General features: G+C 38.8%; 2 protein-coding genes across 3 annotated transcripts in view; one reads left to right on the forward strand and one right to left on the reverse strand.

The window, feature by feature from the left end:
* Positions 1-9,159, reverse strand: part of LOC307035603 (oxysterol-binding protein-related protein 2-like) — a 49,684-nt gene extending 40,525 nt beyond the window's left edge. The window contains exon 1 of the mRNA XM_079675153.1: positions 9,039-9,159. The gene's annotated coding sequence lies outside the window, so the exon portion shown is untranslated. The remainder of the gene's footprint in view (positions 1-9,038) is intronic.
* Positions 8,607-16,268, forward strand: part of mtcl2 (microtubule crosslinking factor 2) — a 122,762-nt gene continuing 115,100 nt past the window's right edge. The window contains exon 1 of one of the 2 annotated variants that reach the window (XM_079675149.1): positions 8,607-9,984. In XM_079675149.1, coding sequence (XP_079531275.1) covers positions 9,007-9,984 — 978 coding nt within the window. In that variant the 5' untranslated portion in view covers positions 8,607-9,006. The remainder of the gene's footprint in view (positions 9,985-16,268) is intronic. The other variant, XM_079675148.1, reaches the window with a different exon arrangement.

The raw sequence follows: 16,268 nt of genomic DNA on the forward strand, positions 1-16,268 counted from the left end.
CCTGATAATTGACATGCTGAAAATCTTAGGAAGAATGTCGCCTCCCCCAGCTCTCTCGTCCCTATCATAAAAGCTGCTTCCATTTCATATAGAGTAATAAAACATGTTTAAGCTAATTTCTCCACAATGTTTGTAGCCATTTAGTACCCGCACATGAAAGAATAAAAACAGAGGTATAGTTGAACAGTAATCATGCAGCACATATATTTACTGCAATGAAAACACACACATTTGCCCTAAGCATGTGTAACGCACCCGCTTCTTTTATGAGGGAAACATTCCAGAGTTTTGGAGCTATCCCCAAATTAGGATGTCCCCTGCTTGCATCCCTCTCTAAACACAAAGACTTCACCTCAATATATTGGGGAGGGAAAATATACTTTGTCCCTTCAAATTTAACACACATGAATATATATAAGGTGACATTAAAATGAATATACCAGATTTAACTTTCCTGCCATAACACGTTACTTTAATACTTCAAATAATTCAAATAATCCTTCATTGTCCAATAACAATGCACGTTGATTGGCCAGTTATGGTCAAACTACTTAGTGCATAATGTGAACTATACATGATGTTTAAAATGTTTATTTTATACGACTTATGTATGTTTAATAAAAAGCATAACATCATTAGGTGTCAAAACAGGATAAATTAGAAATGTTTTGTTGATAATGTTCCATTATGATTAATTATTGAATCAAACACCTATTTGTAAACTTTGATCTTAATAATATTTCAAACTATTTGGTGATATTGGTGGGCAAAAATCCAGCCATTTGAGTTCTGTAACCTAGCCTTGGGGATCACTAGACACCACACCTTAATGGTTTCCCATTTCATACTGTCCTCATTATCTCTTATGTAGATTAACTGATCATGATGAGAATAACTGGAATCCTTGTATGTGCGCAGGGTGGTTTTGTGGATGTTTCATACAGTTGACTATGACAGTGATGGTGATAATACCAAAAAAATAGTGTTGATCTGTAGATTGTTAAAACATTTGGAGAAAGTGGTTCATATTAGAGTTTTGCATATTAATATCCTAATCTAGTCTTTTACTGGGCACCTAAATAGATCAAAAGATAATGTTTTATTATGTTTTTTTGAGAGAAAAGTCTAGCATTTACCAATTTTTTACTTCGCACACAATATGTTACTTTATAGTTCTACAGTATAACATGTAGCACTTAGTTGGTGGGTATTTCAAGTCCTATGAGACATCAGCTTGTCCCGTTTGTTTTTATCTCTCTCATGAATTATGTATCCTGTCAGTCATTGATATGTGTGATACAGCTGACTGCCAACTTGGAGACAAACACAGGCACTAACAAGAATTGGGCATATGGTCTACATTGAGATTGTATTGCAGACACTCTTGGTCTTTCCGCGGCCACGTTCTCCAGTTTATAAGTTAGGATATAAGTCTGAAATATCTTAATTTGTCTTCAGGGAGATTCCTGTATGAATAAATATCCCTTTTTGTTTGTCAACCCGTCTTTTATAATGCATTAATTGGATATTTCCTGTAAATTGCATATTATTTTTATTTCTAATAGGCAACTGTGAACCTGTACATCCCGTCGAACAACTCCTTGCAAATTCTTCCTTTCATTTTCCTTCCTTCAACAATTGTACATATTTACATTTTCCAATTGTACTTTTTGTATATTTTTATTCAGTTTTTTATATATGTTCTAGTTATGTTTCTTGTCTATGCACTAAAACACCAAATACATTTCCTTGCAACCCACATTGCAATTGCCCGGAATAAGCTTTTAATCAGTTTCATCACGCTTTTTAATTTTCTGTTCTCACTCACTCAAAGCTTTTTTCTAAGAAGAGTCATTTGACACACAATAAAAAAGTCATTCCTGGTCTGTTTGTCATTAACAAACTGGGTATTCTAGCTGTTTGCTTTGTTAGATCAGTGGTGGTCATCCTGACTCTACAACAACAGGCATCAAAGTCTAAGGACAAAGTACAAAATTCTGCTTGCTTTTAAAACTCTGGCTGCACACAGAAAAGCAGATTTTTTTTAATAATGATTTGCTGTTGTTGGCCGAATCAGCCAGACAAGCAGTGTATCTATTTTCCCATCATTACATAACAACCATGATGGTGTGATGAGAGGAAAAGAAAGGGGATCAGAGGATCGGATGATAAAAAGCAGGAGAGGAGGAGGGAACAGTGGCGCAGAGGAAAAAAATGTTCTCTATTCAGGCTCACAGTGGGACACAGAGGCCTGCTTGTACACAGCAACCCACACACAAAGACACAGTCATGTACTGCACATACAGATGCTCACATAAGCATGCATAATACACAAACGTGAACACAAATAACATTTGTTGAAAATATTCTGCCGGCCAAACACAGAGACTCAGAATAATTACTACTATTGTTAACATGATGACATATGGGAGTTAGACGAAAAGAGATGTGAATGACTCACTCATTATGAATGTTTGAAACGTTCAAAAAGATCATTCCTTATAATGGAAAAAAAGCATTCATTTTGAAGGGAAAGCAGCTGGTTAAATATTTGTGTTTCTCTTTCTTTCAACATCAATCTCTGCAACAGATGAATCATTTGAATATTTTACTTCCTGGTTGCTGTGCTTGCCAAATTGCCTCCAAATATAAAGACACTTTTTATTTTTGTATGTCTTTATTGTAGACACACTTACAATTATGTCAAAACAGAAAAGAGACAATGGAACAAAGAGAACATAACAATCCCAGGGCATATGGTTAAAGTAACATATGTTTAAAAAAAACAAGGAGACTTGAAAAAAGAACAAAGACATTAATAATATGAATTGAACCGAAAAATGTGTTAAATTGTAGATGAACTCAAAGTACTTCCTTAATTAGATACTGTTAAGATGAAATGGTGAAAACATGACTTTGTGTGTTTGACATTTTCGCCAGTAAAAATGATTGAAATTGACATCCTGCTGAACTTGTTTTTTGTTTTTAAAGTAATGAAGCAATTCCTTTACCCCCAGCCCAACTTTAAATATTGGGGCTTAGTGTCATAATAAACCTAAAATGTGTATTGATGGGTTTGTTGCAACCTTTGCTTCCTCCTATGTCGGCTCACCACTAGATGGAGGTAGAACATAGAGACACTTTGCTCTCAAATGGTCTCCGCCCCCCTGTCCTTCAATCTGGAGGATAACTGATATTTTATTTGTTGATTTTATTTGTTGATGTCCTGTAAAAGCTGGCCCTATCATTCTTAAATAAAGTGGTTGTGATGCTATGTCACTTAAGACTTCCAATAGACTCATGCTGAGAAGCATGTCGTTATTCAAACGCATGCACACGTTATCCAAAATATTGTGAGGTATACAATTATTAAACCACAATGGTAATAAAGTTTAGTGTTAACATATAATTATATTTTACATCTACAAAAGGGATCAATCATGCGACTTCCACAAAATGATGTGCAAATGTACATTGCATTTACATGACCACGTCTGCAGATGGCTATAAATAAGTGAAAGATATAACAAGTAAACTGGTATTCAGGACTTTGAAGTCATGTTTATAATGACACACTTAATAGGTTAATTGCATCTACGTAATTGGATTTTCAGTAAATTAAGTTTTCTGACAATGTAATATGATTAATATTTTACTATAGCTAAGCATCGATATGAAACAGCACCCCCAGAGTTTCATGGGTTTGTAGTGCCTTGCTTAAGGACACCTCAACATGGCAGAGGCTTTGACCCTCAACCACACTTGATTACATTTGAATTAGTTGAGATGAAATCCAGAACAGACAGCCAACCTGCTTTAAGCCAATCTGAACTTTAAATCCAATAATGAGGCTTTTTAAAGCCAAGATATTCATCATATTCACATTTGCACTCAATGTATTATCTTAAATGATGATAAGGGTTCACTCACTCAAACACACATTGCACAATTCGAGGTGCCCCAGGCGAGATCCAGAAGTGTCAGCAGGGGGTCTGTGATTTGATATCATTTGAAGGCCATCTACTGAACCCAGCAGGGAGGGAGCTCTCAGGAGAAGTGTGATTCTAGATCAATCTGGCCACGAGACTCACTTTACTCACAGGAGACAAAGCTTCCCCTTCTGACTCTTGCAGGGATTCAAAATAATCAGTAAAGCTGACAACACCGCTGCAGAACCCCTTCAACACCCAGACGTGCGGGCAAAAATGCATATTAATAAAACATGTGCAACTGATAAGAAATTAAGAAATGTTCGGGCTAAAAATGATTGCCGGCCCTGCAAGTGTTTGAATTATGTGTGTGAGTGCTTAAAGAATTTGACGAACATTGAGGAAACATTTAAAGGAACAGTTTAATAACATTTGGGAAATAAGCTCATTTAATGTCTTGACATGAGTTAGATAAAAAGATTGATGTTGCCCTGTAAGCAAACCCTAGCATCAAAACTGGGAACAGGAGATAAAATGCTAGCCTGGCTAATTCAACGAAATAATAATAAAACATTTATAAAAATTGAAAAGATTATTCCAGCAAACCTACAGTAATGTTTCATCCTCTTATAGTTATTCCTGCTTGGCATCCTTTTTAATTTACTTTCCGATTTAATGACATCAATTATATAATATATTTAAAAAATCTAGTTTCAGAAAATAATTGCAAGCAGCACCTATGGTTCTCATAAATATAAGGTGCAAAATAACTAAATGGAGAGCAGAAATAGAAATAATGTATCTGTCGCCTCTTGTCAGCAGGCAGTAGCACTGCTGATTCATACTATTGGAGTGTCTTCATAACCAGCAACACACACCCACTGCTTTCCAATTACTGTACTGAAGATAACTCGCAAGGACAGCGGGTTTCTATTATCGTCTTTTTTTTCCTCTCAGCAATGCAGACTTGAAACCAGGCACTCTAATACCCACCTTGGATTGGACAGGAATCAAAGGTCAGGGTAATCAGGGTGTTTTTTCACTGATAATTAGTAAAATATGTTCATTGTTAACGAGTATTTACTGTTGGATGGCTGGGTTTCCTCCCTCCAGTTATCCTGAGGCCTGAATGAAAGCAGGGTGGTGTGAAGCGTCATGGTAACAGTGTGGCGTCCGTCCATCACCTTGTTTACACATCTGAGAGGCTGAACTGGTTGTTTCATTGACTTGCAAGAAATAGGCAAGTTATGTACATTTAGATATCAGTCATCAAAAAACCCTTGTTGCAAACCAATGCAAGTTTATAAATTAAGATTAATATACAATAAATAATTGAATTGTTTAACCCAGAAACCACGTTTGGCAGATTTACCCATCATGTCAGAGCCAGATAAAAATGACTGGCAGATGATTGGTTGATTGGCTCTCAGTCTGCAAAGTCGGCCTGTAGCCTGCCTTGTTACCGACAAAGATATAATGCACATGGATTCTGAGAGCAGTCAAACTGTCCTTGAAACATTTTGAAAAGTTTTCTCCTCATACATGTCAAAAAGTAGGTCTACATTTTGCTTTGTGGCCAATCTACATCCTGACAAGCAGAGCAGTAGAGATACATGTAATTAGGTGAGAACGGAGAATGAAGTAGCTTCATATTTTGTTGTACTTACACTCTCACACATAGGCTACCTAAGTTAATCATTGCCTACTTTTTCTAGAAACGCATTAATCCCCAGAGTACAGCCGATAACCGCTGTGAAGTTAGTTTTAGGTTGGATTTTGGACAAAAATTGACTTGCTCTTCCTGCTTTGTTTCAACAACTAATTTTAAATTAAATTCATATAAAAATAAAGCTAAACAAAAAATATTTTACTATTAAGCTAATGCTAGGTAAGCATGTATACAACCTCATGAAAGCTCTCAGCTAATGCTAGCATGATACTCAGAACATATTTTACTATTAAGCTAATGCTAGGTTAGCATATTTAAAACCACATGTATGCCCTCAGCTAATGCTAGCATAACAGCTGGCGGATATGAGCTGCTAAGATTAGCATAAGATATGATCTTTGCCTACTGATAGCTGCACATAAACATTAACAACCCTGATAGGATTCAGTAGCCTAAAACAAAGAATTGCATGTACTGATGTGTGTCTAAAAAGCAAGTGGTGTCCCTTTCCAAAGAGTTACCACCAAGGAGCAAACTGCCTTAACATTGCAGGGATGGTTGCAATACTGCACTTCTGATACAGGTATTTGAATTCCTTATACATTTTATACACTATATTTTTTTGTATAGGGTTATTAGTGTAGGACTGGCTGTTAGTATAGCACTTTGGTATCTGCTTAATTATTTAATGAATGCTTTTTACCACCTCCTTATAACAACGGATGGCCTGTTCATTAATGATTAAAATTGAAATCTCTGTTTAACATGATCCTTGATAAGGGTACAATTTGAGCACATTATAATGCAGAGAAGGGCAATAAAATAGGAAAATGTTAAAGGTAACCCTTGTTCTATGACCATAATGGCAAAAATAACCAGTGTTGTCTTTATGAGACCTGCATTATGCTCATTATAGCCTACAATCACATTATTTGTGTGTATTGTAAACATGATGAGTATTAAACCAGACCCTCTTTACTGGTTCATTATAAATCCCTGAGTTGTAAAATGTATTCTAACTGCTCTAATTCTGTGTTTGCCATTGTTGGGTTACTGCTTATAAATCATTCACGTAGTGGGATTCTGCCACCGCAGACTGTATCGACATCTTCATTGGTTCTGTGATGACAATTAAATCTCATTATTGTCACGGTTTCACAAACAACTTCAACATAGAGAAGAACTAAGTGAGTTCATAAATGAAGAGATGCTGCTACTGTATTGCCGTTGGAAGTTATACTAAGATGTAATTGTGTGTAGGAATGTATATATGCAGTCCTTTAGAAGAGAACAGCATCTGGGGAAGAGGAACATGAATATGGTTATTATTAGAAATGGGGAATATATGGAAGAGGCGGAAGTCCCACTCTACATTTTTAGCTTTAATAATGAAAGAAACCATCTGTTAATAGCTGGAGATGACATAATGTCCCTGTCACTTGTGGAGAATACTTCAGAAACATATTTTTACCCATTAACTTAATGTTTCCTGCTTGCTCTTTAAATGAACAATTATGTATAAGGGAATGTAGTTGAGTGACATTTTGGGAAGAGTATGATCAGGTACATACTTCAAGACTTCACTACATAAAGCGGAATAATAGAGGGATGCAGCAATGTAGTTTTTTTGAGTCCTCGACAAAAAAAGATTTATTTTGTAGACTTTGGATTATTACAGAAAAAAAACATCTGTTTATGATACGCATTTTGTTCAGCAAGATAACAAAAACACCACTTTTATGTTTTTTTGAAGGTTTAATGCAGCTTTGAAAATAAAAAGCTCACAAAACAGTGAAGTGAATTTAACGCTGCCAACACTAAGCTAAAGACTGACTGTTAATGTAATTAAATGTCCGTGACAATCTATCTAGCCTCATTAAGCCACTTGTAAGTAACCACCTTTAACTTGATCTTCCTTAACTCATCTTACATAAAAAACACTTTAAGAAAAGGTAATGCTCTAACATGCTGATTTACAGTTTTTGGACTCATTGCAGCAGCACTATAAAAATTTGATAATCTATTTGTTTCACACATACAGTAGAACATTTAAGGCTTTTACTAGAATTTCTCAAACTATTAAATAAAAAACTATGGCATTTGATACAAACATTCATGGTCCCCAGAGGATGAATCCATGAAATATCCGTAAGACTGACATTTAAGGATTTCAGTGAAATGCATTTTATTTGCATCATCAAGTGAAAACTACCAGAGTACCACCAGGTCAATATTTCAATTTGTCTAATACTTTTAATACATGTATTTCTACATACCTTCTTAACGTTAGGACGCTACCATTGTTATTGTAGTGTATTCTTCTACCTGTATCAAATTAACACACAGTCACACACACTCATCTATCCTCACGCACACGTAACTCGAGACTTACTGTAATGTGTTACCATGTGCAAATGATGAATCCCACAAGGATGTCAATTAATCATGATGGGAATGGTGTTCAGACATACTGCAGACACATTAGGATATCCTCGTGTTTTAAAGAATAAGCGCATTCGGTTGGATTTTTGCTGAAGATATGTAATTATATTTACAGTAACTACCAAATTAAAAATATTCTTACTTGTACTGATTCAATTCAACATGTTCTATAAAATAGATACATTTTTGGGTGGTTTGTTTAAATTTATTGTTGTGCTATTAAGACTCTACTTATCCCTTACACATATCTTTCCAGGTAAAGATGTTTAAGAGATTCCTTTTCCTTGAATAACATTTGAATATTTGTTCTGTGTGTATGGGTGTAGAGTACAACAGAATGCATCAATGGCAAAACATACCATCATAGCTTTGGTTTTAAAGCAGTGCATAGTAAGCAATGATGAACCCTGCTCCTCATGCATCTCTCAGAGCAATATTATTTTTATTTTCCTGTTCGTCTGCCCTTCTAATATCCTGCAAGGTAAGGGTGGCGACAGAGAGCTGCAGAAACTAGATTCTCCCTCTCTCTCCTCCAGGGCTACATCCCGTTATCTGGGCGGAGAAAGAGGGAGAGGGGGTAGACCATCCACCACACTGCCTCTCTGTTTTCACAAACACTCCTCTAAACAGGAACCGGCTGGCTAGTTTATGTCATCCGGACAGATATCCTGACGTGGGGGGGAAGATCTATCAGAACAAAGCGGAAATATTTACAAGTCTACTACTACACACAGTGGAAACCGGGATTTTATGTTGCGTTTCTGCAGTTTTTGGACTACGCTTCCTGCTTCTTCGCCTTGTTGCACTACAGGAGCTCTGAGCTCTCATTGTGGACGGAGCGAGGATCCCCTCCTTTTGTGTGCTCTGCAGTTGTTTATTCAAACTCCAACTTCTGCCTCCCGTTTCCGCAAAATAGGAGGTTTCGTTTCAATTTTGTTTTTACTTGTTTCGGCCTAAACGGAATGAATGACAAAAACAAAGGAAGTTGATGTCCATACCTCTCCGGCTGACCTCGTCTTCGCCTCGGCCAAGGAACGGAGGCTCCATCTCCGGCAGAAGATGGAAAGTGGAGGCGGGGCGGAGGGCTCGGACAGCGGGCAAACTCAGCACGCGGTGCCCGGGCAGCAGCAGCCAACCCACCGGCCTGAAACCGCGGAGCTCTCTGCGGCGGTGTCCGCTCAGCCTTCAGGCAAGAAGAAAAAGATAAACCGGGCTCCCTCCCCGGCCAGACCGAAGGATGTACCCGGTTGGTCGCTAACCAAGATTCGCGGAGGGATTGGGACCCCGACTCTGAGTGTCAAGCCGGGAGGCATTCACCTGGGCAGCCGCATTTCCAGGCGCAGCCCCGTGGGAAGTCTCGCTGGAAAGGAAGGTAAAGCGGATAAGAGCAAACCGGCGGGCAAATCCTCCTCAGCCTCGTCTAAAACGGCCAACACAGTGAAAAGCACCGGGGGTCGGCGTAAGGTTTCGGACGCCAGCACAGGCTCCGACGATTTATCTAAGGACTCCGGCTGTGCCACCGGGAAGCTCTCCCCGACCGATAGTAGCTCCGAGCTCTCGGATTGCGCCTCCGAGGAAAATAAGCTCTCAGCGGACGCTGTGAGTAGCGACACCGAGTCGAGGAGCAGCCGAGGCGGGGGGCTAGACGGAGACAAGCCGGTCAGGGATGGCGTGTTGGCAGAAAGAGCTAGCCAACATGCCACTGCCAGGACCACCTGCTTCTCCTCGGAGAGAGACTACAAGGACCGGCTCTCCCTGGCCGTGGAGACAGGGGAAGGGAGCATATCCCCAGGCGAGGAGCGCTCGGTCACCTCGTTTGACAGCAGGGTGCCCCCCAGCACATCCCTGGCTTTCTCAGACCTCACAGAGGAGTTTATGGACGGCATGCATGAGGAGTTTGTACGGGAAATAGAAGAACTGAGATCTGAGAATGATTACCTCAAGGTAAGTCCAATATATTCGACTAAGTGTCAACTATGATGGTGACTAAATGTCCCATGGGTTTTTCAAATGACAAACATAAACAAAAGGCCTAACCGGCCTATTTGAGTTCAGTTTGATCACTATGATTTGCTTCCTAGAGTGTAGAAATGCCTTTGGACTCCATCCAATGCTACTCCACTACAGGGATGATGATGTTATGATTAGAGAGCATGCAACCCCACAGACACATGAAACACATGAGCAAAACATGCAGCCTTGCAGCCTCAACATGGCATGTATCAGATGGAATATCAACACATGCAATTTCTAAGATATGTAAACAAGTAAAATATGTGTGGATGTAGTATTTTGCAGGTAGTGCCTTTTCAACATACTTTGCCAGTCATTGTTGTCAGCTCACATGATGGAGGAAAGGACTCGGTAAATTTACCCATCAGCCTTGGGGTTGCTAGCTGCAGCCTGCAGGAAAATCTGTCATGCTGCTAATTTAACAAGGTGTTATATTTGCATTTGTATAACAGGGAGATAATAACTATCCTGTGATTGTCTAGTTTCAGGGTTGTTTCCATCCTGAGAAGAGTAAAATACTCTGGGAAACATGCATTTTGGCCTCCAAATGTCTGTTTTGAATGTTTTTTTTAACATGAAACAGTTACAATAATTTGTCGAGGAACATATTTTTGTCAAATTGAAAAACCCCAATGCTTCAGCAACCAGCCCAACCCTACATCATCGCTACCCTCAGTGGGATGGCATGTCATCAGGTTTTGTTACTAAAGGCATCTCTCAGCTCCCACAGGTCCACATGCAGTGGAATGTAATATGAATCCACCAGCAAGCCAATAAGGGGGATTGATTGAAGATTGATTGAAGGATCAATTATATTAGCATGTCTCTAAGCACTAACTGGCAGGTACCAGACAAGCCAATAATTGTCAGAGATTGATTGTGGAGGGTGATTGATCAACAGCACTCTCCTCATCAGGAGGACCACCTCTTCTTTTCTCAGGGAGCGCTGCAACAGTGTTGGAGAATCCTGATTCTTGCTCTAAACAGCAGTAAAAGGTTTTTTATTAATTTGTATGGTGATGTAGATGCATTTACTTAATTTCAACCACACCTGCTGCTCTTGTAAAACACAAGCAAGGTTGTCTTAATGAAATACACTTGAAATATTCTAAAAATGCAATGACACAGGTTGATTATCATGACATATTCCACTATAGGCTTACTTTTTGTGATCCTAGCCAGCGTAATAATCAGGATAAATGCTTTATATTATCTATACATGATAAGTGTTGATTAGTTTGCCATACATCAAACAAAAAACTTCAACATTCCCTGGTTCCATCTTCTCAAATGGTAGCATTTGCTGCAAACCAATGCTAATCAAAAAGCTATGATTTTGGAATGCTGTTGGGGAACAGCTAAAATCAAATCAAGTTGTATTTATATAGCACATTTGATGAGCAATTTTAATACGTTTTTCACTTTTTTGTATATCTTCATACAGAGATAATCATTAGTCGTTGCCCTAAATGATTACAAGTTTGCTAGCATAAAGTATTTTCAGCTGTTAGTGATATTCAAAGTGCTGCAAAGATAAGACAGATGCATCATCATCTGTGCACATTTTCTGCTGCCTGATTATATAGGACAGCATGAAACAGATCTACCTTATTGGACCACCCCAAAGCCTCATGGGAGGCGGTGGGGTGAGTGTTTGTGTCTGTAGCTTCAGCTGTGAGGAACACCTGGTTAGTAATCAGACGATGAAAACAACAAGCTCTTATGGTGTCGGCTTCCTCTCAATATCTCACTGATTGTTTTTGTTGGGATAACACTATTCCCTACCCATCATTTTTTTCAGGCATATTAGAATTGAATGTCTGTTTATCTTTCACTATATCTTCATGTAGTGCATATTATGATGCATTAGGCGCTTTCACACCGGAGTACCTTTCCCCGTACTTTTCCCTTTTAGTTCCGATAGTTCCTGGGATTTTGCGTTCACATCAAAAAGAGAACTTAGTTCATGAGAACTTTTCACCCCCTTTTCAGTTCCTGATAGAGAGCAGGTACTTTTCTGGGGAGAAAAAAGTTCAAAATTCGGATTGACTGGGCGAATTGCAAACCCCGCCCCGTAAAACTCTGAAAAGTTTTGTGAAGCCGCCCTTTTATTTGCTGGCATTAGCATTATTAGCATTAGCCCAGCACACCAACAGAGAGAGACTAACTTATGGCAACACAAAAGGTGTTGAGGAGATGTCGGCGTTCTGGCGATTTACTCGGAAGGCTTCAGAAGCTGCTGGTAGTCCCAGAAGCTTCTACTGAAGCCAGTCCCCAACTCCTGGGACTTCCGGCCGGGAACTTCAGGTGGCAGTATACGCCGTGAAGTGGTTTGCAGCCTGCCAGTAAACCCAAAGCAGAAGAAGAAGAAGTGACGTCAGCGGCTTCATTTGCGTAATCTTCCCTCAGGGAACTTATTCCGTTGTGAACGCGATATGTACTTAGTTCCATGGGGGTACTAAGTGCAAGCACTAAGTGCTGGGCACTAAGTAAGGCAAAGTACTTGGTGTGAATGCGGCTATAGTAGCAGTGTATGTGTATGTGCGTGTGGGGAGTGTTGCAGTAGAAAATTCCACTGTAGTGCCCGGTATCTTAAAGTGGACCTATCATGCTATATTTGAATAATATATTGTAGGACCATACCTATATAAGGCATATTTATACTTTTTATTTTTCAAAATACCAAACAGATCATGCATTTTAGCCATTCCTCATTTTGCTCAATTTAACACTGTCTTTGCATGGGCTGATTCTGTGAGAACAGCACCATCTACAGGCCTGGCATATGTACTACAGCGTCTCCAGCGCTTTCGAACGGCAATGTCCGTGGCTGTCTCCTCCTGATTGGTGGAGTTGGCCCAATAGCCGTAGCGCCACTTTTGTGACGTCATAGAAGTGTTCAAATCTGGATCAGTCTGTATCAGATCCGTTGCAGCCCCTTTTTAAGAGATTTGGGTAAGGAGGAAAATAGAAAGGGTTTTGTTTTCTGACACTTGGTGATTTCCCTGGAACACCGGGGACACATATTCATGTATATAAGACGTACAAAAGTGCATTTTGCATGATAGGTCACCTTTAATGGGAAACCCTACATGTTTGAGCACCCTCTATGAAACGTCAAGCTACCCCACAGCACCCACAAAAGAAAATCTCTGGCACCGCCACTGGCCGCGGCACATGACGGTTTTGTGTGCCCTCCCATGAAAATCATATGCCCTCTGTAGATTTGTTCTGGCGCCGGGTCTGGAACTAAGTGCTGGGAACTAAGTGCTGGGAACTAAGTGCTAGGAACTAAGTACGGCAAAGTACTTGGTGTGAAAGTTGCTATTGACTCTTTCTTGTTTCCCATTTGGTCGGTTATTGGGAGATCAACAGCTGTTGGAATCTTTGTAATTATGAATTAATATTCCGGGTATTAGAGATCATGGTTGTCAACAATAGGGCTGCAACTAGCAATTATCTATATTCATAATAGGGATGCCAGAAACTGACCATGATCAAATTCGAAAATCGGACAGCCCTGGCGAATATTAATCGATTATTCGCCTGCGCTGCTGGCTTCCTCCAAGTTTACAGTAAAACAAACTGGTGGTGTGACCAATGACCATTTACAATCATTAATACTATTATTAGCATTAGTCTATATTTTGGTTGAAACTAAGCCAGCAAAAAAAGAAAAACATAAATAATAATAAAAATATATATAAATAAAATTGAATTTTAAAAATAATTTTCGATTATGGAGACTGTAATAAATATTGGAAAAATCGAATAATCGCTTGCATCCCTAATTCATAACTAATTGATCTGTTATTTTCTAGACTCATCTTGTGCTCCATATAGTGTCAGGAAATTGTGAAAGGTTCAGGGTCCGTCTAATAGCCAAGTTATTCCCTTTTTAATATGATACAAAACTTGAAAAGCAACACATCTCCACATATAAGATGTTAAAAACTTCTTTTTCTGACACTTTTGTTTTAAAAACGACTCAATTATTAATAAACAAATAGTTTGCAAATATTTTTCTGATGGCTGATTGGCTACAGTTAACATTGAAATATTCCAGCTACATTACCTGCAACAATAACTACCGTACTTCCTCACCTACTTCCTACTTTTGTCACACAACAACAGCAGTTTGACTGATTGTCTGTCGTTCCTATCATCCACACCTTGTAGAAGTATCTCACTCTCACCAGGAACCCCGACAGTGAATCTAATTACCATCTGAGTCCACATGCGAACAACATGAAGCTACTAACTGCCGGCCTCATGTTACAACTTCACAGGCAGGCCCACAAAGATGAGCCTTTCAAATCTAATTTTGAGGAATGTCTCTCCTGTGACCACAATTTAAGATAATTGTTAAGCATCTGTGCAGGCTAATGACTGCTATGACTGTTGAAATTCAATAATTAAAATATTTGAATGAAAAAGAGTTGCCATGGTAGTTCAGGTTATATTTTAACTACATAATATACTATGATTAAATTAAAAGTTCATATGCCTGGCAATTGAATCTCCTGTATTTCTCAGAATCTGGAATTATTTGTAATGTAGGAGAATTTATGGCAAATTTATTTCTCTGATGTTATAAAAACGCTCGATCTTTTGAAGATTTTACATTTGACAGACAGACACATGATGGAAGCTTTTATGTATCTTGTGTCATGCTTTCTTAAGTAGTAGCACTGCAGCTAACGATTATATTAATGTTGATTATTTAGTATTTAATTGTTTGATCAATAAGAAAATAGTGAAAAAGGATGACCAGTGTTTTCCAAAGCCCAAAATGACATCTAAAACTAAATACATTCAGTTTACTGTTGTGAAGAAAAAAACATATTCACAATGATGAAGCTTGAATCAGATCATCTTAACTTTTTTTTCTTTAAAAATCACAAATTAATTGATTATCAACGTTGTGTGTTAATCAATATAATAATTGTGAACTAATCACTGAATCCTATGAACTTTATTTAGTGCTTTCAGTGTCACTGCATGGTCAAAACAAACCAAGCCAAACCCTAAATATGAAGCTACAGCCTGCAGCCGGTTAGCTTAGCCCAAATACTGGAAACAGAGGGAAACAGCTATGTTTCTTTGTCAAGGTAACAAAACACAAACATATGTCGCCTTTCGCCAGTTAGATAAACCGTTTTCACAGCAGATGTGCTGAGCTCTGATATCTGACATTGACCTGCCTGGCTCACTCTCATCTGATTGGGATTCAATCTCCTGACTGGTTTCTTATTCACATGACACACACCATCTTCCCTGTTTTCCTTCAGTTAGCTGCGTAAAACAGGTCAGTGGACCACCTCTCTCTCTCGTAGTCTCTCGCCGCATTAACGTGTGATTCCCTCGTTCCGTGTCCTCACTTTCTCGCTCTCTGCTGTCGTGTTTTATCTCCCTTCTTGTCTGCATTTCTTTCACGCTCTGTTTTTCCCATCTCAGTTTTTTTTTCTGTATTCTCATTTTCGTTTCTTGAAATACCTTGCATGTCATATTCTTCCTTTCTTTCTTTCATTCTCCTCCTGCCATTCCTCTCCTATCCTGCCATTTCCTTTCCTTTATTGTCATTTCCTTCCTTCCCTACCTCTCTGATCTATTTTGATCTTTCTTTTCCTTGACATTTCTTTCTCTCTTTTTACTTTCCCCATTTTTCTGTCCTTTCCTTTTATATCACCTTTCCTTCTTTACTTTCTTCTCCGCCCCCTCTCTTCTCCGTGTTGCAGATATGAAGTGGTCAGTCCTGCAGATTGCTCCTTGCTGCAGTCCATTTTAGCTCCATCAACAAATATCTTTCACAAGATTTTGCACACCCACACACACAAACTCAGAGAAGCACTCCCTTTGCTGCATGCTAATCCACAAACGTAACCTTAATTATTAACATGCTTACGAATCCTACTCACAAAATAGTTTATACTGTAGTAGCAGCAGAGCCGACCCACTCACACACTCTCTAGCTGTCTTATCCACGCATAAACACACTTACATCCCCAGAGCTCCTTATTGCTACAGTCAGAGCTTTGCAGAGGTTGACCCACATTCTTCACTGTAGAATATTTTGACAGCACTACTACTACTACTACTTCTACTCTTACTACTACTACTACTACTACTACTACTACTACTACTACTACTACTGTTATATTCGCTTGTACCCCTTTTACCTATATTAGTTACACATCACACATAGTGTTTTGCAG

This window comes from Notothenia rossii (assembly GCF_949606895.1).
Source record: "Notothenia rossii genome assembly, chromosome: 4".
In the NCBI taxonomy this organism is placed as follows: Eukaryota; Metazoa; Chordata; class Actinopteri; order Perciformes; family Nototheniidae; genus Notothenia; species Notothenia rossii.